The 24,064-nt window shown below is 39.4% G+C and overlaps 1 protein-coding gene across 2 annotated transcripts in view; it reads right to left on the reverse strand.

The window, feature by feature from the left end:
- The window catches only part of CPNE4 (copine 4), a 258,564-nt gene that overhangs the window by 99,290 nt on the left and 135,210 nt on the right, over positions 1–24,064 (reverse strand). For both annotated transcript variants that reach the window (XM_086741597.1, XM_086741598.1), the window contains 3 exons: positions 10,798–10,869; positions 6,244–6,318; positions 423–506 (listed from right to left, as the gene is read on the reverse strand). In XM_086741597.1, coding sequence (XP_086597723.1) covers positions 423–506; positions 6,244–6,318; positions 10,798–10,869 — 231 coding nt within the window. The remainder of the gene's footprint in view (positions 1–422; positions 507–6,243; positions 6,319–10,797; positions 10,870–24,064) is intronic.

The following is a 24,064-nucleotide window of genomic DNA, read 5'->3' on the forward strand; positions in this document are numbered from 1 at the left end:
ATTACCATGGAAGCAGTAATGACACTGGGACATAGGAAAGAAATGTAAAGCACCCAGATTACAAATCTCGTTAGCGCCAGCAACCTGGGAGGAGGTGGAGAAGATGCAACATGGTATTAAAGGGAAAATAAGATATTCTCTGTAGCATGGTTTGGGCTAGATATAATTTGTATAACTCCTGAGCTTCAAACACAATATCTGCCAGTTCAATTAAATTTCGATCTTTGGCTTCAGTACCATCTTCGTTTACTCTCATGTGCGTAAGTCAAGACCTGACAGCCATTAGTCAATAATTACATAAGAGACAGAAGTGTTTTTAAATGTGGGTGCTTGCAATATCCTTTGTGACATGGGAAGCATAAACTATTCCTCCTGACAGCCCACCTGTGTCCTTGGAAAGTAAATCCAACCCTATTCCTTACCTCAGTCCTGTGAACAAGTTGTTGGGTTGCATCATCATTCATCCGGAAAATCTCCAGAAAAGGATCAGATTTGCTGAAAAAATCCTAAAATAAAATACAGGACAAGTCACTCCTGAGACTTCTTTTTCTTTGAGCTTTTCAGGTACAGTGCACTGGTGCTTCCCTGACTGCTAATGAAAAAGGAGAGCCTGTGTGGCTTTAGTGAGAGCTCTTGGTGTCTTTCAGCAATATTTCATTTCTGTCCTCGTTCCACAAGGATTTCCATGGCACTGCTTTTGTTCTCAGTTTGACTATTCAATCATGGCAGGCAGAACTGTAAAATGTCATTGTACAGCCTTTTAGCTTCTTACATCCAGTCCAGATTCCTGAGCTTTAGCTCCTTCATCTACCTAGCTTGTTTCTTTCTATCTCCATACCTGTTTGGTCTTTTGACACCAGTTTTATCATGCAAAGCCCTTTGAAGCATACTCTGCAATGGAGTTGAATTTCATACTATTTGCTCACCCTCTCGAAACAAAAGTTAATTGGCCAAGACATTGTGCTGCTATCAACTAACGGATTAGAGAAGGCTAGAGAAGCAAGTGCTCTTTAAGATGTGATAACAGGGCCCATGTTAAGATGACGAACAGAGCAGGGCAATGCAGAAAATTACTTGATATCTCTTAAGTACAAGCAAATCTGTGACAGACATTGAGGTTCACATACTTATTGTACTGCAGAACACCTTCCCCTTGTCTTGCATTCAGCTAACAACCCTGCATGTTCTTACACAAACCTTAATTAAATTGGTTTCTATAGTGTTGCTGCAGTCTGGTCACAGCCGCTTTTCTTTTAACACCACCTCACTTATTCTGGACATTCTGGCTGTGGGGTGGAAGGGTAGCTGGGTGTTAGCCCTCCACAGCTGGAGGCGGAAAAGCTGGCTAATTCAAATTTTTAACTGCATAATTCTGCAAGAGCAGGATTCAAATAGGCTCAGCCCACTTTCTGTAGTTTCAACTGCCTTCTTCATTTTCTTCAAAAGAGCCACATGATTAACTTTTTGCATATGAATATTATTCTTCTCTATAGGCCATATCCAAAACCACAGACCTCCACATCAGTTTGGGGAAGTGAGGTATTCTGTTTTCTCTCCCAGTGTTTCTGTAAAAGTGTTAGCATAAAAATGACAGTAGTGTGCATAGTTCTACAATTTTCTTCTCACTAAATGACCACCATATTTATTTTTGACTAGCTGGATAGCTGCTGGGATGGGAACAGCTTTGGATAAGATGCTTGTCAAAGTCTGGGCATATCATAATTTGTTCAAACTTGCACTTAGGGCATTTTTACAATTCCACAACTGCAAAACAAGCAAAGAAATCATGTTTTTTAAAAGGCACACATGAATTTGAATGTCTGGAGAAGGAAGTGAGTCCCTAGGGACCATGAAGCCTTGGGCAAGGCTCAAGCAACCTAAAGTCTTTTCCATGCCCTAAAGATGACACCTATCAATGTTGTGTTCAGAGTGCTGTTCCGTGAACGATCCGTTTCTTTTCCTACTAGAGAAAAAGTAATGGTATGTTTAGAAACTGATGCAAAGTATGTGCGTATGTATTCGTTAAATCTTATCATATGGAGATAGATCTAAACAACAAAGCTGTATGTTTGCGTACTTGTTCCAGGTACATGGTTACAGGACATTAAACATAAGAGTGTGTAGAATCAGCGCAAAACCAACAAAGTCTGTAACTCCACAGTTTGCCTCAAAGCCCTGATGTAGATTTAGTATCTGGACTCTCTTCAGCACTTGGAACAGGGAGCTTTAGTGATCAAATTCTGCCAGATTACTACTGCATAGCAAAAAGAACAAGCAGAGAGTGAGGGTGCTGGTTTAATCACAGTGACATCAAAATCCAGAGTGCGTAGGATTAAAAAAGATTGAGTTGCCTCTTCTTACGCAAGTAAGTATACTGATTGAAGCTGAGTAAAAGCTGAATGTTAACAGATACTTTATCAAATGCAAGTTTGATAAAAAAAGTTATCTGAAAGAAAACACCTCAAAATGATACATTGAAAGAACATGCCCTGGTGTGCAGAAAAATTCAGAAAGGAAAGTAGGATTTTGTGTAAGACTTAAAATATAGTATCATTCCCAGCTGAATATTACGAAAGCTGAAACAGCAAATCAGCACAAGGGAAGTAATTTTTAATACCTAGTTTTAACTACCAAGGACATACCACCTAAAGAGAAAGATTTTAATGCTGCAAGACAGCTTATATCACCCCCTGCCCTTCAATGCAAAAACAAAATTCCTTTCAGAATGAAAGTATAAACAAAAAACCCTTCAATATTGAAGATCCTTCATAACAACTCAAACATGACACGCTGAAGAAACATTTTATTTCATAGCTATTAAGGTTTTCAAAGCTTTTTGGTTGTTATACTGAATCTAACAGCTTTGCATTATCTCACAAGAATATCCTCTGAAAGAAGAATAGCAGCAATAAAGGTTTAATGTTTTGATAATTTAATAATGATTAAATGATTAATGAAATGCATTTGCTAATGGTATAATGCACATTGTTCTTTCAGTATGTGCAGCAGTTACACAGTAATAACACAAGTACATGGCTTAAACTTTAAAAATTTAACTACCTCCACTTCTGAGCACCTAGTTTGACATGTCTTTTAGTACATTAATTTTCAGAGCATGATACTTTTTAAAATTCAGGTTTGGGGGTCAAGTCAAAGGTCCCTCAGAAAAGGGCTGAAGTAGCCAAAAGACACTAATAATTTTGAAAATTCTTCAGCAGCAAGACAGGGCATTTAAGGATTTGTTTGTAGTAGTAGTTTAGTACCAGGGAAATATATAAAAATGCAATATTAGCTTCTAATTTGCAGACATTTGCTGGAGAGTCTTTCCCAAGCAATGATAACTGCCTCTCTCGGAACAGGAAAAGCAGTTTGCCTGCCTCAGTGGACGTAATTTATTATAGCTATCATAAAAACGTAGCTGCTTGTTATGGTAATTGTGACACAGCTATTAATGTAACAGAACCTTTCCAAAAGTTATTGTTCCACTGTGAAGTATTCTCAGTAGATCTCTTGAAACAAAGATGTGCCATCTGAGCTGACTGGGCTTCAATAAAGCATGAAAATGCAGTTATACCTTTCAAACAAGCACTGGAATAAAAAATATAACCTTTACCTCTGCAAAGTCAGTTAACTAAAGGAAACTTTCATACCTGAGAGTTTCCTATAATTTTTCACTGAATGTTTCAGCCACCTGTCCAGGAAAAAAATTGAGTAGGCTTTACTTGTTTTGTGGCTTCTCTAAAACTCTTGCAGTTTTACACGGAGGAAGTAAGAAAAAAAAAATCCAAGAAACATATCCTGCCCGTTAAATTATACCAACAAATTTTGTTTAATCTGCTAAAACCGTGTTGTCCACATCTTTTTCCTTAGTGGAGGAAATTCATATGTTTAAGGACCACAATCTGGATCTGCTTTCAAGGAGTCTTCCTTTAAAGGGCGGAGGAAGAAAATTCTTGTTCATTCAAAATACCACTGATGGAAATGGATGGAAATAATTTACTTCTCTTTTTATCCTTAAAGCACATTCAGAACCTCCTCCTACCCCTTCATTTATCCACAAGTTGTGAGACATTGGGATTCAACTTGTCTTCTGCCACCTCCACAGCTACCAGTGCAGGAACCTCTGGGATTACAAAGGTGACCCTCTGTAGCAGAGTACGAATGATTGCTTCCACAGGCTTCCTCTGTCTTTCAGGAGACTCGAAGGCCAGTTCCAGCCCTCAGTCTGCTTCTCTGATGTTACTTCTCTGCTCAAGTCTCACTTCTCTGAGTAAGGAGAGGCAAGCAAAATCATGCTTAGAATTTTACAAGATGGGGTCTTCTCAATTCTCTGATAGCTTTTTTGAACCTTGATGTGACATCGGAGTACTCATACTTTTTCACCAATGGCTGAACTATGCAATTTAAGTAATTTCAAACTTTAATACAATAATTACTAAATAGTGCCTTGTATCTACTGACGTCAAAGTTCATTATAAGCCACATGAAAAGCCATAGCCTTTTCTTATAAATAAGGTAAGCCAAGGTTCAGCCAGGTTTAGAGCTGTATCTCTAGCTGGAGGAAATTGAAAGACTTCTTTCAGCTGTAATAGGCTTTCAGTGATTTTCATCAGCTGAAGACAGGAGTTTTGATTCAGATAACACAATGAGTCATTGCCTGAGTTGCACGATGTATCACCCGGGAATTTTTTATTAGATGAAACCCACCTGGACTGGACATGTTAAAATGGTAAGAATGGCAATATTCTTGCAATATTACAAAATTATTCATCTTAACTCATCCCCAGAAAGTGTTTCAATAACTCTCTAAAGCTGTTGCCCAGACAACACTGACCTGGCTCAGAAGTGCACTCTGGCAGTATCCTTTTAATTTATACCTACAAGAGCCATAAGCTATCATAATATTTACATCAGATTACATTTTACATTTGTGTTGTGTTGTATATATTCCTAACTTTTTTTTTAGATGTGCTAGCATGTGGAATGGGAGGAAACTTGTGTACAACTTTGGAAACATATCTAAAGATATCTGTCTAAAGAGAGGCTGTTAAATCTACATTTTGACACCTAAATAAATTATGCAATTCAGAAACACAGACGCCAGCAACTCTGAAGGAAGAGGCAATTAATCTTTCAGATGAGAAGCAAATCCAGGTCTTGATCATTTATGATTGTTAATGATCCTGAGCACAGCAATGTTATTTACCTATATGTTCTAAATAAATTCCAGTAATGTTCATCTTTTTCTGTACTTTCTGCTTGCCTGAGTTTTTATGGCAGTTTGGACTGAAAATAATATTCATCAGCTACAGCCTGATTTTGAAAATCTGATGTATATACCGAAAAGCACTCTCACTGATTTAAGCTACTTGCCTGTCAAATGTTTACAAGTATGCACTTGGAGCATCAGAATTGTAAACTTTTGTATAGTGTTATCTTATGTTTCTAATTAGAAGCAGCTTCATATATAAGATGGCACAATGGTAGATACTGTGATCCAGTACAATTGTAATAATCTGATTTTCAATTATATGTAAAACTCGATTATCTAAAAAGAGTCATAGTCTTATGACATCTATTAATTACAAAGATATTCCGCAGATTACCTCAAATAATAATGCATCTGCTATTACAGTGAAATAACAGAGAGTGTGTCTTAAAAGCAGTCACCTGAATTTCTTGGGCTCCGTGTTCCCTGAGGTACTTGTTACATATATATTGCTAAACAATAACAGATATTTTCAGAAAGGGTAGTCCTTATAATGAAGAGCAGTGTTTGAGTCAGTGGAGAGTTTTCTTATTAAAGAGAGAAAAAAAAGTTTTTAACAAACACACAAGAGTCTTTTTCTCACATTCATGCTGTATTTTCAACAAAATGTATATCATGACGGAGCTCTTACGAAGTTTCTAGCTTTATTTTAAGATGCTTACTTCAACTATAACATCTTTGACTACTTACAGAAAGCTTGCTTCTCTAAGCACTTCTGATCTGTGGCATTTAAAATAATTAAATTGTCTTAGTTATAGTGGAATTAAATTATCTTGGTTTTAATTAGATTCCCTTGAGTTTTTTTTTTTTAATTACTTCGCAACTTGAGGAAAGCCTCATTGTGAACATTCATCTGAAATCTCTGATGTGTTTAATAATATAAGGCAAAAAAAAATCTGTCAGGGAAAATCTCATCAAGCTATATTTGCAGGCACGCTTACATCTTTCAGTAAGGTTAATATGAAGCAGCTTACCTTGTCATCCAATTTCCGTGCACTGAATGAAAGTTCAACGTAGTCATCATTGCCAGACAATTCCTCGGCAATCACCTAAATGGAAAGCTACATTTGAGTTTTGCATCATGTAATGAAAGGGGAGAAAGATACCATTTTCCAGTGTGAAGACGGCAGACCCCATTAGGAAACTGAAGTGTGGCAGAAGTTAGTATGTTTCTCTTTGCAATCAGGAAGGGCCAAGCTCATTCAGTGAATCTCTTGCTCAGCTGGTTGGTGTCACCTTGTTAAGCCTACAAACCTGAATCATGCAACTATGCCTTGTCAATCACCTGTCAATGGACAGAAACCAATGTCCATCAGGGATCCCTTTCCTCTGACCAAGTACTTTTCCACAGACAGGACAATGGAGAATCCCACAGTTTCACAGTGTCCAAGGGGATAAAAAAGCTAGACAAGAGCTGTATTACTTGGGTCACAGAATAATAGAATAGTTAGGGTTGGAAGGGACCTTTCAAGGTCATGTAATCCAACCCCCTGCAAGAAGCAGGGACATCTCCAACCAGATCAGGTTGCTCAGGCCCTGTCCAACCTGGCCTTGAATGTTTCCAGGGATGCGGCATCTACCACCTCTCTGGGCAACCTGCGCCAGTGTTCCACCATCCTCATTATAAAAATTTTTTTCCTAATGTCCAGTCTGAATCTACCTCCCTCTATTTTAAAACCATTACCCCTCATCCTATCACAACAGGCCCTGCTGAAGAGTTTCTCCTTGTCTTTCCTATAAGCCCCTTTGAGGTACTGGAAGGCAGCTATAAGGTCTCCCTGGAGCCTTCTCTTCTCTGAAGCTTAACTATTTTTACGCTGCTTCAGCATCATTTGGCAAGCTAAATGGAAAAATGAGTGAAGCCACCTGTCATTAGTTGCCATGAAATGCACATTTAAAGTTCTCCCGGTATAGTTTTCCTGCAATAGCTACATAGGCAAAACCATTTACTGTAGACAGATTTACAAGAAAGTAACCCTAAAATACTGCAGTGTGATTCTTTCAGATGGTGTAAGCTGTGCTAATAATGATGCCAGTCGCTGTGCTGTGCAATGTTGTTAAAAAAAAAAGCCACCAAAACCAACTAAACTGGCCTTCCTGACTGAGCCATTAAAATTCTTTGGTGGAGAGAAGGTATGAAGGTATGAAAGCTGGGATATTTCACTGAAAAATGTTCTTTGAAAGAAACCACATTATATTCTATTCGACAGTTAGAAAATCTTTCCCTACGGTAAATAATCTCCCCAGAGATTAAATCTCCCAAAAGAACCTATTTCCTAGGTGTTCAATGCCCGTGGCCACACATTTGGCAGACATGTTAGCTCCCCAGCCAGGCTCAGACCATCTCCACAGCACAGATTCCAGGTCCTTGGGGAGCTGCTGGGACACCCCAACTATTCTTCAAACCAGCTGAAGGCTGCTGAGGTTAGAGCTGCAGTCAGAGCACCTCATCATGCAGGATGCTTTTACTCCCCACATACGCTGCTCCCAGTAATTAGCTGGGCTGTCGACATCCTCAATACACTTCAGAACCACAGATTTTTTGAGACCTTTTTTCTTTCTTTGACAGAAACTAACTTAGACTCTACACTGGGCATAACTGGCAGGGTTTTGGTAGCAGGGGTGACTTGTGTGGGGAGGCTGTGATTGTCCCATGCTGGTCACAGCTGGCTCAGCAGTGGACAGCAGCTACCATCTGCACCACAAAACATCAACATATTTAAGAAAGGGTGGCAGCTACTAGAAGCAGGAGGCACGAAGGGAGGAGCAGTAGGAGGCCTGTGAGGCCACCCTAAAGAAGATGCAGGAGGAGGAATGTAGAGGGGACATTGGTGGGAACACAGCTGGAGATGTACTCTTGGAAGGAGTGCATGGTACCTCCATGGCAGAGGAGGTACCTCTGAGGGTTTGCACCCATTCGTAAGCTTATGCTGGAGCAGGGACACCACCAAAGGGACTGTGACCCATGTGTAAGCCTATAGCAGAGTTGAGAAAAGGAGTAAGAAACAAAGAGCAGCAAAAAAAGAAATCACTATGCTCTGATCCTGACCTGTCTCATCTCACCGAAGGGACTGAGCATAACATGTAATGAAAGCAAAGGGAGTGGAGAATATGAAGGGGGCAGGAGAGGTGTCTGAACTGAAGTTGAGCCCAGGGAAGGGTGAGAAAAGGTGTTTTCCTTAAAAGTTTTTTTTTTGCTGTATTTGTTTCTCAATATCCAAATTAGTAATTAAAAGTTTATGTTAGCTAAAATGGATTAAGTAAAATTCCCTGAGTCGAGACTATATATAGTAGGGCCTGTTGTGATAGAACAAGGGGTAATGGGTTTAAATTAGAAGGAGGTAGGTTTAGATTAGATATGAGAAAAAAATTTTTTACAATGAGAGTTGTAGAGCACTGGAACAGGTTGCCCAGAGAGGTGGTGGATGCCCCATCCCTGGAATCGTTCAAGGCCAGGCTGGATGAGGCTCTGAGCAACCTGATCTAGTCAGGGATGTCCCTGCTTCTTGCAGGGGGGTTGGACTAGATGACCGTTGAAGGTCCCTTCCAACTCTAACTATTCTATGATTCTATGATTCTATGATTCTATTCTGGCTGTGACACCTCACAGCAGTGAACTGTGGTATTTCCTCATGAAAAATATTCACGTGCAGCCATGCAGGGGCAGAGATGCTTAACTCTGCATGAAAGTACCACCACACAGGCACATATGTGGTGTTTCACACATTCCAGGCAAACATGAGCTTGCTGGAAATTTGGACCATAGATTTTGACACATTTCTCTTCTCCATAATCTGATGGTTTAAAAGATCAGAAGCTGTATGTGACCATCAGTGCTCCAGGATTTGCACAGCAAGTTTCACAAACATTTTTATCTGAAAATAATGAACCCTCTCTTATAAAGGCTGACAGGCTTCTAACTGGAGAAGCTGAACAATGTTCTGTTTTTATCCCACAGCCATATATTAAAATTGTATTGATGAGATGTTACCCAGTCAAAGGGCTAATAAAAGTCCAGCAAAACATGCCAAGACAGGAACTTTCAAAATCCTATCAAAAACTCATAATTCAGTACACTGAACAAGTTAAGAAACTAGTATTCATAACTTCCATACTTGACAGACACCTGGTATGTCCCCAGGTTCAGAAATAATGATAAATAATCCATTTTGAATTATTTTGTTGAGACAGCAAACTCTTCATAAAATAAGTTTAGTCTGAGTTCAGTTTTCTCCCATTCAACTGAAGTCAACTTGCTCTGTAGTACTACTGGCCAGAAGCCAAAGCAAGTAACTAAGGTCTATATTTCATGGTTATCATCCAGTGTTAGCCCTTCAGAGACTATTAACTCGTTTTCTCTCATCTACTGTGTATCACAGAGCATCAATTTTTGCCAGAACACTCTACTAACAAGCCTAACAATTTTAGCTGAACTACCGCATTTGTATTTTCACAAGACTAAACGGCTTTGTGTCCCTCATAGAACAGGAGGTGTGTTCAAAACACCATGGAGATGGATGAGATGAAGTATGCCCAGATAATACCAGCAGGCAAACCACATCAAGTTATTTAGGGAGTAAAACTCTCTCATGGTTCTATTCAGCCAGATGAGCAGGAAATTCCTTTCCAACTCCAGACCAAAAATGAGTTTACCTTATGCATCTGAGCAAATCCCTTCCCTGCCAAGCACCAAGGAATACATCTAAGAAAGAAAATTCCCTGGGCTCTCAGAAAGCATTATTTCTCACAGTCTGCTGTCTCTTCTGTGGCTGAAGGCAGAAAAAAGATCCAAACAATCAAGCCAAAAGAAACTCATCTAGCTAATTGCACATCAAGGAAAAAAGTCCTCCTCAGCCCCATGAGGCAACAGAGTAGAGATACCCAAAGCAAAATATTTTATTATAGTCTTTGTCTTAATGTAGAGCTGCAAATGTCACAAGCATGCTAGATGCAGAGCAGACAAGTTTGATTCCCAAACAAGCCAGTAAAGACAAAGATCAAAGAGGCAATACATAGATTTGCAGATTTCAAGATACACTATCCAGTCCATAATTGCATTACAACACAGCTAAAATACCTAATCTCATCAAACTTCTGCATTTGGTGTTCCTGGGTGCATGTGTGTGTGTTTTCTCATCTATCTATTTATTTATTTATTTAAAGAAACTGGAAAAAGCCCAAAGGCCAAGAAACATCAGAATCTTTCGTGTGTCAAAGCAGGTAAAAATGAATTTCTGAAGGTTCTAGACCTTCACCTAAAAGTAATCAAGCAACACAACCTTCTTGCTATCATCAAAGTACTTTAAAAGTAGTAGTAGTAAATATTGTGGCTTGTGTACAAATAGTACCTTATTTGTTGTAATTTCCTTACAATAAACAGTACAAGTAATCTGTTAAATAAAAAATTTAAATACATTTCTCAATCAAGGGTTGTTTTGATAACTTAGCAGGATGCTTTTAAGGAGAATTAGTCACATTAGGTACTTCTAAATAACAGGAAAATAAGAGTGTATTTAAGACTGACTTACTGTTATAGATGACTTTCCTGCTGTGTTCCCATGTTTGAGTAAGGACTTGGAAAGTTTCCTCTGAGAAACAATCTGCAAAAAAAAAAAAAAAACAAAACAAAACAAAGGGAAAAAATTAGAATTTGTATTAAATACATGGCTTATTGTGATTTCACTTTTATGTTGCGCTTTTCTTTTTTTTGTATCAAGGTAGTGTCTTAATCCATGACCAGAGTTAGCACAGTAAGACCATGACTGATAAGAAAGGTTCCCCAGGAAGCCTGTAGACAGGATGCAATGGAAGGACAAAGCACACAGATGGGGTGAAGCAGAATAGGAAGAATGCAATTCGGCGACTTGAACAGAGTAGTAGAAATCACATCTCAGATTTTCCTCTACTATTGCCATGATGGCGACAGCAGGACTGAAGTAAGCTTTAAATGGACTTAAAAGACAATAGGAGTGGAGCTGTACACAGCAAATCTACCAGAGATGCTTCCAAACCTCATTTATTTTAATAGGAAATTGAAGTCCATTTCAAAGAGGAGGCATTTATTTTTTTTCAAAATATCAGCAACTCTAAACTCGGGACAGAAGCAAGCAATTTTCCCCATAGTTTTAGTTCCAAAATTGTCTCTTTTGCTTACCAGACCTGCCCTAGAACTCAGCATTGCAAATGAACTTGTCCATTAACCAACTCATAAATGTACTTCAAATAAATGTTACCAGAGTGACACTGACAAAATATGTTATTTCCCATATCAATAGTAATTAAATTTCCCTAACAATCTGGAAACACTTAGAACTAGACCAGTAAAAATATTAGAGAAGGAAAAAACCTGACAATAATGTGCAATTAGTAAGCTACAGTGCTATCTCAGTATATTAAGTCCCTCTTCTCTGTGAAGTTAATGCTGTATTAATTGTTTATTTTTAATTGGAAAACTTCAAAATGTAGACAGATGTAGAGGTAACTCCAAACACAGCTTAGGAATCACAACTAATATTGTTTTCAACATGACAATACTGCAGCAGGGTCATTATGTGCAGATACTGAGCAAAAGATTACTTCTACCCTAGAAAAGACCTTTGGAATCTGACTTTTATACTAGAAACAGTCCTTTCCCACATTCAACATTACTTGGAAAACTTCATCCGGATGGCTAATCTACTACACTTCAAACAAAATGATCCACAAATAGACATCTTTGGCAAAATATGCAGAAGTATTAGTTGCAAAAGAGAGGCAATCATCAAGGGAAGACTGGCTCCAGGCCCTTCATTAGACTCCTGAGCATCATACACATTTCGGTAATAAATCACATCAGAAGGTAATGGCCAGAGCTGAAGGAGCGTGAGTAATGCAGTCACGGCCAGGCAAAAAAGGTGGTGTGAGAAGGACTGAATAGGATGCAACTTTTAGCCTAACATCACAATGGGTAAACATGTTTGTCCTGCCCATCAATTTGCTGAATTAAAAAGAAAAGCACAAGCAGTACTTCAGATTATTCTCAGCTACTGTCGTGATGGAGGCAGCAGGACAGAAGCAAGTTTTAAATGTGAGATAGTAAAGCCATCACAGGGCTGGATCACAGGCTTGCACAGGACTGGACATGGCATACAGAATAATTTTGTACAGCTTCTCGGTCCTAATGATGGACCAGTTACAACTGGGTCAGCTATACCTGACAGATGTGTGTCTAATCAGTTCTTAAAGACACCCAGAGGTAGAGGGAATGTTGTGCTTTTGTTTAGTGAGGGGGGCCTACGGCGGCAGCTTCTGTAGGAAACTGCTAGAAGTTTCCCCTTTGTTCAGTGGACTTAGCTGGGCCTAGGGCGGACCCACTGCTGGCCAAGGCCGAGCCAATTGGTAGCAGAATATTCTGTGACAACGCCTCTGCAATAACGTATTTAAGAAGGGGAAAACAGAAAAAAAAAGGAGAAGATGTGAAGAAGCTGAACAGGGGCAGAGGCGGAGAGGGGGAGGCGCAGGCCTCATGGGCCTTGCAGGCCTCACCCTCTGGCCTCTCGCCAGGCGGCCGACTGGGCCCAACTTGGCCTGGCCCGGCTGCAAGAAGTGGAGAGGAGATGAGCTGGATGATGTGAAGAGATTCTGAGAGTCATCTGCCAGCCTGTTGTGAAGAACTTTTCTTGAGAGGAACAGCTGCAGATGCCAAGATCAGTGAAGAAGGAGGGGGAGGAGTAATGCTGCTCCTGGCCAAGATTCCCCTGCAGCCTGTGGTGATGACCATGGTGGAGCAGGTTGTCCCCCTGCAGCCCATGGAGGTCCACGGAGGAGCAGAGATCCACCTGCAGCCCGTGGAGGACCCCACATTGGTGGAGGTGGATGTCTGAAGGAGGCTGTGGCCTGTGGAGGGCCCACTGGGGCAGCTGTTCTGGAAGGACTGCACCCCGTGGAAGAGATGACCCACACCGGAGCAGTTCCATGAAGGACTGTGGCGTATGGGTGGGACCCCACAACGGAGCAGGAGAGGAATGTGAGGAGTTCTTCCCCCAACCATGAAGCAGCGGCATAAAACAACACGTGATGAACTGACCGCAACCCCCATTCCCTCTTCCCCCCTGTGCTGCTCGGGGTGGGGGAGGTAGTAGAGATAACGTTAAGCTTGGGAAGAGAGAGGGGTGGGGGGAGGTTATCTTGTTCTCTGTCTCATTCTCCTGCTAGTTTTAGTAATAAATGATTTTCCCCAAGCGAGTCTGTTTTGCCCGTAACGGTAACTTTAAGGATTTTCTCCCTGTCCTTATCTCAAACCTTGAACCGTTTTTCTTACATTATCTCCCCCTATTCTCTTGGAGGGTGGGGGGAGTGAGAGAGAGACTGCTTAGTCTGGTCCCAATCTTGGCTGAACTACGACAGGGAAACATCCTCCTCTGGCAATTTATTATGGTATTCATTATCCTTACTGTACATATATTTTTGTAAGAGCTAGCCCAATTCTCTGCAGTTTAAGCCCATTATTTCTGTCTAATGCACCATGAATAAGAAAAATAATCCTTTTCTCTTCCTCTTTCAGGGAATCTTGTGGGTAGTTAGGGTCTGGCGACCGGAAGATATCGCGCTGTACGGAAAGATAGGGTCTCTCTCCTGATGACCAATAGCGGTCAGTTTGTGATGCAAGCAGACGGAAATAACGTTGTAAACCTAAGCTATATAAGGTCATGTTACCTGTCAATAAAAGCCATTTGCCGTCCACCACACTGGTGTCAGCGTGCTGATGGACCGAGCAGCCTGGGGTTGGTCGCCATGCCGTCCCTGAACCAGGTCGCCACGCCAACAAAGGCAACAAATCTTTTTATCTGAAGACAAATATCAACTCTCCACAGTATTCTTTAGACTACAGAACCCAAGTTTGTCCTATGTTTCCTTTTTGACCAAATTTTCTAGCCCTCAAACCATTCTCACTGTTCTCTGCTGAGCCTTTATGGACTGGCCCATATCCTACTCCTATAATAATGCTCAGAATTTGACATAATACTCCTGGTCCTCCCTCTGTGAGAAAAGCTTCTCATGTCTTGCAAGCTATGCTGCTGATACACTCCAGAATCACATTTGACTTATTTTAAGAACACCATGATACTGTTAACTAATGTTTTTTTTTTTACAATCATTTCATGTTGCCAGCTGTTTCTTACCCTGCATTTTTGCAGCTGGCTATTACTTAAGTAAATAATTTAGCACACATCCTTTTTGGACTGCCTTCCATAAACCAGCCTGCCGCCATCATCTCATTTACTTTTCCAAATTAACTTCTGCATTTCACCACTAGTATTGGTGTATATATAAATGACCAGTACTGCCAGGGTTCAGATGTCCTTTTTCTTCCTTAAGATCTTGGCAAGATTGTTTGCTGTGACCCTTTAAGTCACCTATACCTTTGTTTTCTTGCCAGCTAAACAGGTTCAAGTACAAATTGTTGCACTCCTGTGAACTGTGAGGTGCAATTTAAAAATCCTTGTTTGAGATTCTCAGATAGGAGTTAATACAGAAATATGATAGATTATTCTTAATATATAATAAATGATGAGTTCCGTACCAATCAATGAACTATGGCAGCTGGGGAGCAGGGCCCATTTATCGCTGTGACCTCTTCCCCTTCCCCAAAATGCACAGACAACTTTGTAAAATCCATGAAGTTCTTCCACTGAAAGCTGTGGGTATTTTGTACCAGAAACCTTTTCAGATATATTACATATATATAATCCTGGTATGAGATAGAACTTGGATGGGAACCTGTCCTTCAGCTAGCCTTCTTTAGAAACAGCAGAACTTCTCCTGAACTACCCAAATTCCTACAGCTCCCTTTGCTGCTTTCAAGTGGCATTGGGCAGACAGAAGCCTGAAGCTTGGGAGCTCCCACGCAGGTGGCAGATAGCTGGCTTGCAGTTCCAGATAAGATAATTTATTCTGACGTTCCAATTAGTAGATCTCCTTAATGAGACTCGCTTTCGAAGCCATTAGCATCATTGTGACACAGTAAGCACTCTGCATATGTAAATATGTGTACCAGTTGTTAATTAAGTGGCTGGTAAAATGAATCTTCCATCTGGCAACAATGTGCCAACATAAACTGTAAGTAGCGATTTAGGATCATTAGACTATTATTGCAGTAACTGTCAAGAAATCTATTTTCCTTAGCAGTAAATTGCCCTTTTTGTCCATGCACTGTACAAACCAGCCCTCATTGGTTTAAAAGAACCACTTCTAAAGAAGCTGCCATCAATAATATATCATATTTATTGTTTATCTATTAGTGTAAATCATCTTCTGAACATCATCATAAAAAGTGTTTGCTGACCTGATTGCCAGACAGCAAGTCTTACACAATGATAACTTGAGGGCCTAGAAAGCATTTGTCTAAGTTCAGAGTTATAGAGATGGCTGAACTTGCAAAGTGCCTTTCAAGAAGGTAATTAACTACAAGTTTTCAATTTGTTAGGAGTCTTTGCTTTGATTCCTACTTCAAAAACTTGCAATTTAAAACTTCAGCTTCAGAGAAAAAGGTATTTTCTCCAAGACTGATGTGAAGAAGTGCAGAAAGTAAATGTCTTCCTTCTTTCTAAAACATGGATAGTAGAATCCAGTTCAGCCCTAGTAAATCTCATTACATTTCCAGAACATGTTTTTGCACAAACGTTTTATTAGAAGCATGACCTACCAGTGAACAAATGGATGTAGAAACCTCAGTGATTTAATATTTGAGGCTGAGAGAGACGTAGGAAGTGAATTTACATTTATTTGCAGCTACAGCAACATACAAACTACTACCCAGTTCTGGCCTGAGACAGCCACATGTCCAGTACTACATATCATACTGAATACGATTGCAAGAGGTGGGAATAGGAACAGAATGCGAAAGCCATTGCTCTGTTTCAGAGATGGAGAGCACATACATGAAGCGATTCCTATTTATCGAATATGCAATCACCTCAACAGAACATCATCTCAACTAGATTTCTGGTCTGTGATGCTAAGGGATATCCGCTCTATGGTAAGATGGGGGTGGGAAATTCCCTTGAAGATCACCTTGATTTGTCTTATTACATACAAGCCCAGATATGTTAAGGATAGATCTGAACAGATGCTCTATTTTTGTGTAATTAAATCTGGATTCATATTTTGCCCTTTGATCCTATTTCCAATCTAAAATATATTAAAAGTGCTTTTCTTTTTTTACTTTAAAAGTATGAACAGATGCAACACTTTGGATAAAAGCACTGAGGCACTGACACGAGCTGTGTACAGTGCATTGCTCAGCAGAGGCAAGGACTTTGATGAAGGTTTGCTCCCTCCTATGTCTGAGTCGTGACTAATCAGCACTGTCTAAGACGAGCTGTGAAATATAATGACCCATTTTACCTGGCTGGTGTAAGAACCTTTTAAAATATTGGTCCCTCCTTAACCAAATATAGACATAACTTCCAATAATATCATACAGAATTCCCAATTCTTATAAATCAAGCTAATGAGAAAATTTCAATATGGCTTTTTTAACTTCGTGATTTAGCATTGGCAGGAACAGATAAATCCTTTATATCATACTAAGAAGTTCTGTTTACAATGACAGCCGGGGCTAGTTCAAGTTCTTTCAACAGCACTGATTCAGTTTTGCAAGTTGCCACCCTGAGCCAGAGGTGTGATGGTCACAGTCCACATTTCCTCTGGGATCAGAAAGCTTTGTGTTTTTTGTTTATTTAATTGCTTCAATTACATTGACTTGCATAGTATCTAGCTCTGCACCTAACTCCAATATTCCTTCGTTAACAGCTTCATGAAACATCCATGGATAATGGCCATAGCTCCTTTTCTTTTCATACATGCAATGTCACTTGGCTTTTGTTAACTCTTGTGACATGTGAACCACTGGTCTCTGATTTTTACAGAACCAAGAACCAGGCAAATATTCCATTTAGTGACATGTAAGAATGTATGCAATTTAGTTTTGTGGTTACAAAACTAGAAGATTAGGACCATTTAAAATAATTCCTTCAACGTCTCAAATTCTTTATTCAGACTGGCCTCTTCTGGCCACTGGACTTTCTTACAGGAACCTTAAATTTAGTTATTTAGACAGCCAGGTTAGGCACACATTTCTCTCCACAGTACCCAGCTCCAAGATGTCTTTGTATCTCTTTCTTGCCAGCTGGGATAGTCAGACAAATAGCTGTAGCTGAATAATAATTTCCCAGCACCTCCATGTTAATTCTTCTCCCAGATGTGTTACTCCTGCTATACAGACTTGCACAGTTTCTTAACTTTCTTCTAGCAGACCCAGCTCTTTTCAGGACTGCAAAGAGGATTGAGTCACATTTTACTAGCATTTTTTCCTTGATTGAAATGCCTTTTACACAGACTGAATCTTTACCATAAAATGCGTTCACTTGCCTAGTGCAGAGACCTTGGTGCTACACAAAAGACAACCTCGAGTCTGGAGAAGCAATCTCCCATCAAACAGCAGTGATACATGTAGAAACAGGGCATTTTTCCAACAGCTTTCACTAGAACTGTGTTGATATATCAACCAAAGAAAAGTAGCTACTACACTCTTTCCAAAAAGGCCTCTCTTGAACCTTTCACCAACCCTTGCAAAAATCTGCAGATTCTTCTCTAGACGTCTAACTGCCCTCCAGAGGATGTTCATCCCTGATCAGCTCTGTAGCTTGATAGGGCTTCTAACTCAACAAGAATTACTTTCCCCTCTTGCCTGAGGCACTATTTCAATTTTTTTTTTTTCCTTCCAAATTGCAGTTGAACTACCTCTCCAGCTGCAGAATGATCACTGTAAGCTCTCAGGCTTGTCCATGGTTTTGGCATCGCATTAGCTCGTTCACTAGTGTCTAACTTAAGCCTCAAGAACATTCCAGTTGCTTTTGGATGCTAACCTATGCACCTTTAGCTGTGGTGCTACCTACTGATCCTCTACTCAACCTCTCTAAGCTATTTTTCTCATCTTTTTGCTCGCACTATGCATGTACTTCCCAAGTGGCCTATTTCACTCAGCTTTCAGCATCTTTTTTTTAAACATGGCACTACTTTGTTTACAACAGTGTGTACACCTCCCTGTAGTGGTGTTTGTGAGGCCAGCTAGGAAGCACATTCTGCCCAAATTGCATTTCTCTGTGTAATAATGATTTACATTTCACAGTACCACAGCTGTGCTTCCTTCTCCCTCCTTAAACTTCAGCAAGAGCTAATTCTGTGCCCTGCAGTTTTCTTTTCCAAGCATTTTGCCTCAGTTATTAGTTGATTGTCTTAAAATGGGCTCAGTTAATACCCCAAACTGACAAGACTGAGTCTTCAACATTACATCAGCCTTCCATATTTTCATTTTGCTTTTCTCAATTTAGAAAGGTGAACATGTTCCTTGTCAAAAGGGATTCTGCAAATTTCTGCAGTACAGTGTCATAGTTGTCCTTCTCCAGTTAAATGAACTAATAGCTACCAAAATGTCAAATGGTTCAAATCCACTTTATAAGAAATCTATCTCTATCTTACTGTTATCCTCTTTGCTTGCACCCCACTGCTTGCAGAGAGAGTGTGAAAGCTACTTAAGTTTTCCTGGGCTGCCTTCCACATTTTTGGAGAGGAACCAGTATGTTGGGTCTTTCAATTGCTCTGTTCTTCCACTGGAAGTGATAGTTTGGGTTTTTGCTGGTACCATGTTGTGGTCAGCATTGCTTGGATTCAAGAAGTGAGACAAGTGCTTGAGAAATTTCAGCCTCCAAGTTCAGACTGCTCAGCACTGTACAGCTACCTGCCTTTCTAAAGCAACAGTTGACTTCAATGAGTTTTTCAGAGCCTCCTGAAGTTACAGCTTTTTGCATTATTTGCTACCAAATGTGCTAAAGTGGTAAGGCTAAATATGGCCTAATCTAAAGTATCTTTTATCTGAGTTCTGTTCCTTTCTTGACAAGCAACTGCTATCTTGCCAACTTGAGGCAGTGATTTTCATGTATACAATTAAAATTACTTGACAAAAATAATTTTCCAAAATAATTTTCATCTTCGAGCTCTCCTCGTTTTGCATAAAAATAAGTACAGCACTTAAAGCATCTTTTTCACAGCTACAAAGTCTCCCAAATGAAGAACTGTAGTACTTTGAATATACTGCTGTAAATAGAATTATACAACCAGAGTGGCTAGACAAATGATTGGAGATTTGACATTTGTAAAATATGTCTTGAAGCTTGTCACTGAAAGTATTAGCGAGCTCTTACCCTAACCCATTAAAGTGAAATACTGTAAACTTCTAAACACTCACAAGTAAAATGACAAGACTTTACTGAAATTTCACCTGTGTGGGTAAATAACCGACTTAAGCAATGGCAGAAGAACTGAGGTAGCTCTGACTCACAGTGTGAGAACTCTGTCCCTTTCTTCACGTATTGATCTTTAGCCTGGTTTTTGCTAAAGCAAGATTTATACATCTCCGATGTGCTCACGTCTGTCTTGCTATCTACCCCCCAGCCACTTTTGAACCCACCAAATAATTTCCATGAATGGTGGCAGATAGTCAAAGATGGATCATGCATGCTTTATTTCAAGATGAAAAGAGACAGACAGCAGGTAGATGCCAGTGACATTAGTCCACTCTCATGAAAAAAAGGTTTTGGGGATGAGTTCACCCCTTCACAGATATGAAGAAATTCCTGCAAGAGAACAAGTTCAGATGTGCATGACCATAACGAAAGAAGTTTCATTCTAACTGCTTACAGAATTCTTGTTTCTTGGTAGAGCCACTTTTTTTGCTATAATCATCCTCTCTGTACATATGATACTTTCTGTACCATACTCACCACTCTTCAAGATTTCTTTCGTTCCCTATAGTATTGATCAGCTGATGGTCTATTTATAGCTGAATTACATTTCCCCCTGTCTTTGTTAAAGATCTATACCTGAAAATAGTAAAACAAAGCAGAGCACTGAGAAAAAAAGATATCCCTATCACAAAAGGCAATAACATTATTACAGGAAATAACTTATCAATAGCATAAAAGGTCTTTGAATTTAATTACCATGTGTAGCAGCCCTTTTATAATTAGTCATAATAATAACTTATTATAATATGAAACTAAATTTTAAATTACTTTTCTAAAGACTGCTACAGTAATTCATACAAAAGATAAAGTACGTAAAAACAAAGCAGCACAAACTGTACAAGTAATTCCATTAACTTTGACTGGCAAGACTCATCTAGAACTGAAAGTCTGACAGCTTCGGAGATCATGCTGCAATGGCAAACCAAGATCTTCTTGGAGATAACTGACGTGTTTAAATAGTTAAGTAAAGTTAGGAAGAGTGCTGCATTGATGATCTGCTTGTGCTCTGAGTCAGCTCTGGTAGAAAATGACATTCATATCTAATAAAGTACATTATTCAACCCACTAATGAATCGAGCAACTTCATTTGGAGGAGATCAAAGGCCAAGTATTTAAAGGCATTTAGATACCTAAGGAGGCATACAGACATCTAATGAAATTTCTGAATTCAAATACCTTGAAAAAAACTGGTCCTATGTCTTTTGCACCACAGAAGCAGGCAACAGTCTATTAAACAAATATTATCATACAGACTATTTCAATTTAATTAATTCAGGTGCAATCATCGCTCTTCTAGCCTTTCTCTACTTCAAGAACAAGGGCATTTGCAATGGCTGAAACTGAACTAAGAATCAGTCAGCATTTCAAGCGCATATTCTAACGGCATATATTATTAAAAGGACTCAAGAAACAATAATACTCATTACTGAGAAGGAAGATTTTCAATATAACTTGTACACAAATTAATGTATGGGAAATATTAAATCTCTAAATAATACTTGAAAAGGCTCTTGGCAGCAAAAGACGTACACCTCTGCAGTTTTCTTTACTTGTGCTACTAGTCGAGCAAGTAGGCGAGTTGTGAATTGTAACAATATTTTAACACTTCTGTAAATTAAAAGAAACCAATCAAAGAATGGAATAACAAATTTTAAAATGGCAAAGACCAGCTGTGATAAGTCATGAAAGAAAATCCACAAAGGCTATTCCCGCACTGCAGAGCTGGGATGGTCCACAGCATTTAAGAAATAACTACTTTACTGGTTCCTATAATTTAATAATGTTGCAGGCACAGCTGAGCAGTAATCAAGAATGTCTTGGTAAAATAAGTTTGCTTATTTTTTGTTAGAAAATTAATATTTATTGAAATAATTTTTTTAATGAGTTCTTAAAGATCAGGCTGAGACTTCTGGGTGAAACTTCAGAGGGAAAAAAGTATTCCTAAGCCACCTCCTGATGCTTAATTCCTGTGTGGTTAAGAAGTTAACTTTGGCTGTTAAAAAGTTTGAGCCCTTACTACAGTAAATGATGCAATTTCAATGCTTTATTAAGGTTATGTAATGTAAAACAGAACAATTCCAGTAAGAGAGATTTAGAGAGGCTCAGAACACATGACGGCGCTAACACAAAAACAGGAAAGGACTTGGGTTTGGGGTTTTGCCATCCCAGCTGAATACCATGAAAATAAGGCTATCAAATTTCTGACAGTGTTTGTCTATCTAAGGTTTTTTTTCCCCATTGCTTTTTGATGGACAAATAAAACCCCAAAACCACTAAATAAAAAAATAACTAATCTATTTCCTGCTGCTCAAAAAAATCACAGGTTTTCTGAGCAACCGAAAAGCAAAAGAAATACAACACCTTCAGTGATCAGATGAGGATTCAGTTAGAAGTGATTAGTCTGGGTGAGTGCCTGAACATTTTTCTTAGGAATGGGGAAGGGGAAGCAAAGGGGGAAGAGAAAGGGAAGAATTTACTCTCTTCTAGTTACAGATAAAGTCTGTAAAACCACAACCAAGGATGAACTGATTGCTAGCACTTAAAGGACCTGTATGAAAGCAAAAGGTCACCTTTATACAGCAGTGCCCCAAAACAGCAGTTAAAATATTACTGCTTGTAATTTCATTGCTTATCACTAGAAAGATATATGGTGCCTCTGCTTTGCCTATGCAAAGAAGAGTAACTGTGAATCAAAGAGCTAGAAGACTAGTGGGTGGCTGCAGAGCCTGACAGAACATCCAAAGCCATTTCTGTTTTACTGGAAAGCACAGTGCCAAACCACTGCTCTACCCCAACGCTCCCACTCCAGAGGATGAGAGGCATCATCTACAGCAGCAGCTCGAAAAGGCTGCTATTATTCCCTTTCTCCTGAAGCAAGACCAGCTATGGCTAAGTCATCCCTGCTTTGTTTACATTTGATTTGCCAATTCAGACTTTCTTGTGTCACTTAAAGGCTACTACCAGTATTTGTAAATGTTTCCACATGACATAACAGCAAGGGTTCCTTACGCCTCTGCATTTTTCTGGTCTTTCACAGCTAGGCAAACTCTAGGGACAGGACGCTATTGCTGTGGTACACTCAGCAGGTATCTGTCCACAACCATTTGTTCTACTGTGTTTAAATACTGTGGTATATGAAATGCCTGTTGATGCACCTACTTTTTGCATCCAGGTATAACTGACTGCATGCCAGGATGCTGCTAATCACAGTATTTATCAGTAGAGACACAGAAATGGCTTGTCCTGGCAATAGTAGGAGAAATAAGTCTTGCCGAAAACCCAGTGGGTTGTCACTAAACAGTGTACGTTCAGGATCTAACAGCCTACAAGTCACTGCCCTTACCACTTTATTGGGACACAGATTTACTACAACATTTGGGAGGAGACTGTTAATAATGACACTTTCCAAAGGGACACATCGTTCACATCCAAGACCCCAAATTTCCGACAAGCTTGTCACTATTGGGTAGACTGTATGTAAGACTTAGATAGATCAGAAGAGATATTCACTTCTCTCTGTTAGCTTACTATATAACCGTGCCTTTGCCTTTCCCAGCATTTATTATTCCTACTAATTTTGGTTCAGGTAGGAGTATTAGATGATTCAGGAAAAAATGCATGTTTATTATACATCTAAATGATGATCTACAAACAGGTACAGGTAGCAGTGAATCTCCTATAAATCAACAATTACCTAGAAAAGAGCAATAGAAGTTGGCACATTTATGGGGGGCAGGGAGGGAGCCAGTCTTTCAGACTATGCCTAAAAATCTACAGCCTTCCTGGATGTCTCAGATAAGACCTGCTTGTAACGGGAAAGAGAACTGATAAGCAGGCACACACTCTCACACAAAAAAACCCATGTTTTATTCAGGCATTAAAGTGATGTAGAGCAACAAATTCATGTCAAAATTATCTCAAGAAAAACTACAGCTCTATAATAATAATTTTAAAAATGCAGTAATTACACCCCAGCTAAGTATGGGTGTAAGCCCCATATGTAAGGCTTGTGCTGCAGGATTTTCAATGCTGGACTCCTCATAATGGCTTTGCTTGGATGACAATGCCAGTGCTAACATTTTGGGGTTTTAAATCAGTTGAGAAATTATGTAAACTTAAAAAAACCGAAAGGGGGGGGGGGGAAATCCCCACCAAAAATGTCTAAATATGAGATCAGAGTCCTCAAGGATACATTACTGTGAACAGATTTCACACTGTTATTGTTTTTTCCTGGTTACCATTAAAATTACACTGCAACCAACCCAGCTGTGTGCTATTCATAGAGATCAAATCATTATAAAGACATTTATGCTACAGGCAGCAGCAATGACATTTTTCCCTTAATTTTTAAGCCAATTAGGCAAGAAGAACATGGTAACATTTTTTTCTTTGTTTCTCATTCTCCTTAGTGTTATAGGATAGCTTATTTTCATTGATTAAGGCCACAAGA

Source organism: Chlamydotis macqueenii, chromosome 2 (genome assembly GCF_036417535.1).
Source record: "Chlamydotis macqueenii isolate bChlMac1 chromosome 2, bChlMac1.mat, whole genome shotgun sequence".
NCBI lineage: Eukaryota > Metazoa > Chordata > Aves > Otidiformes > Otididae > Chlamydotis > Chlamydotis macqueenii.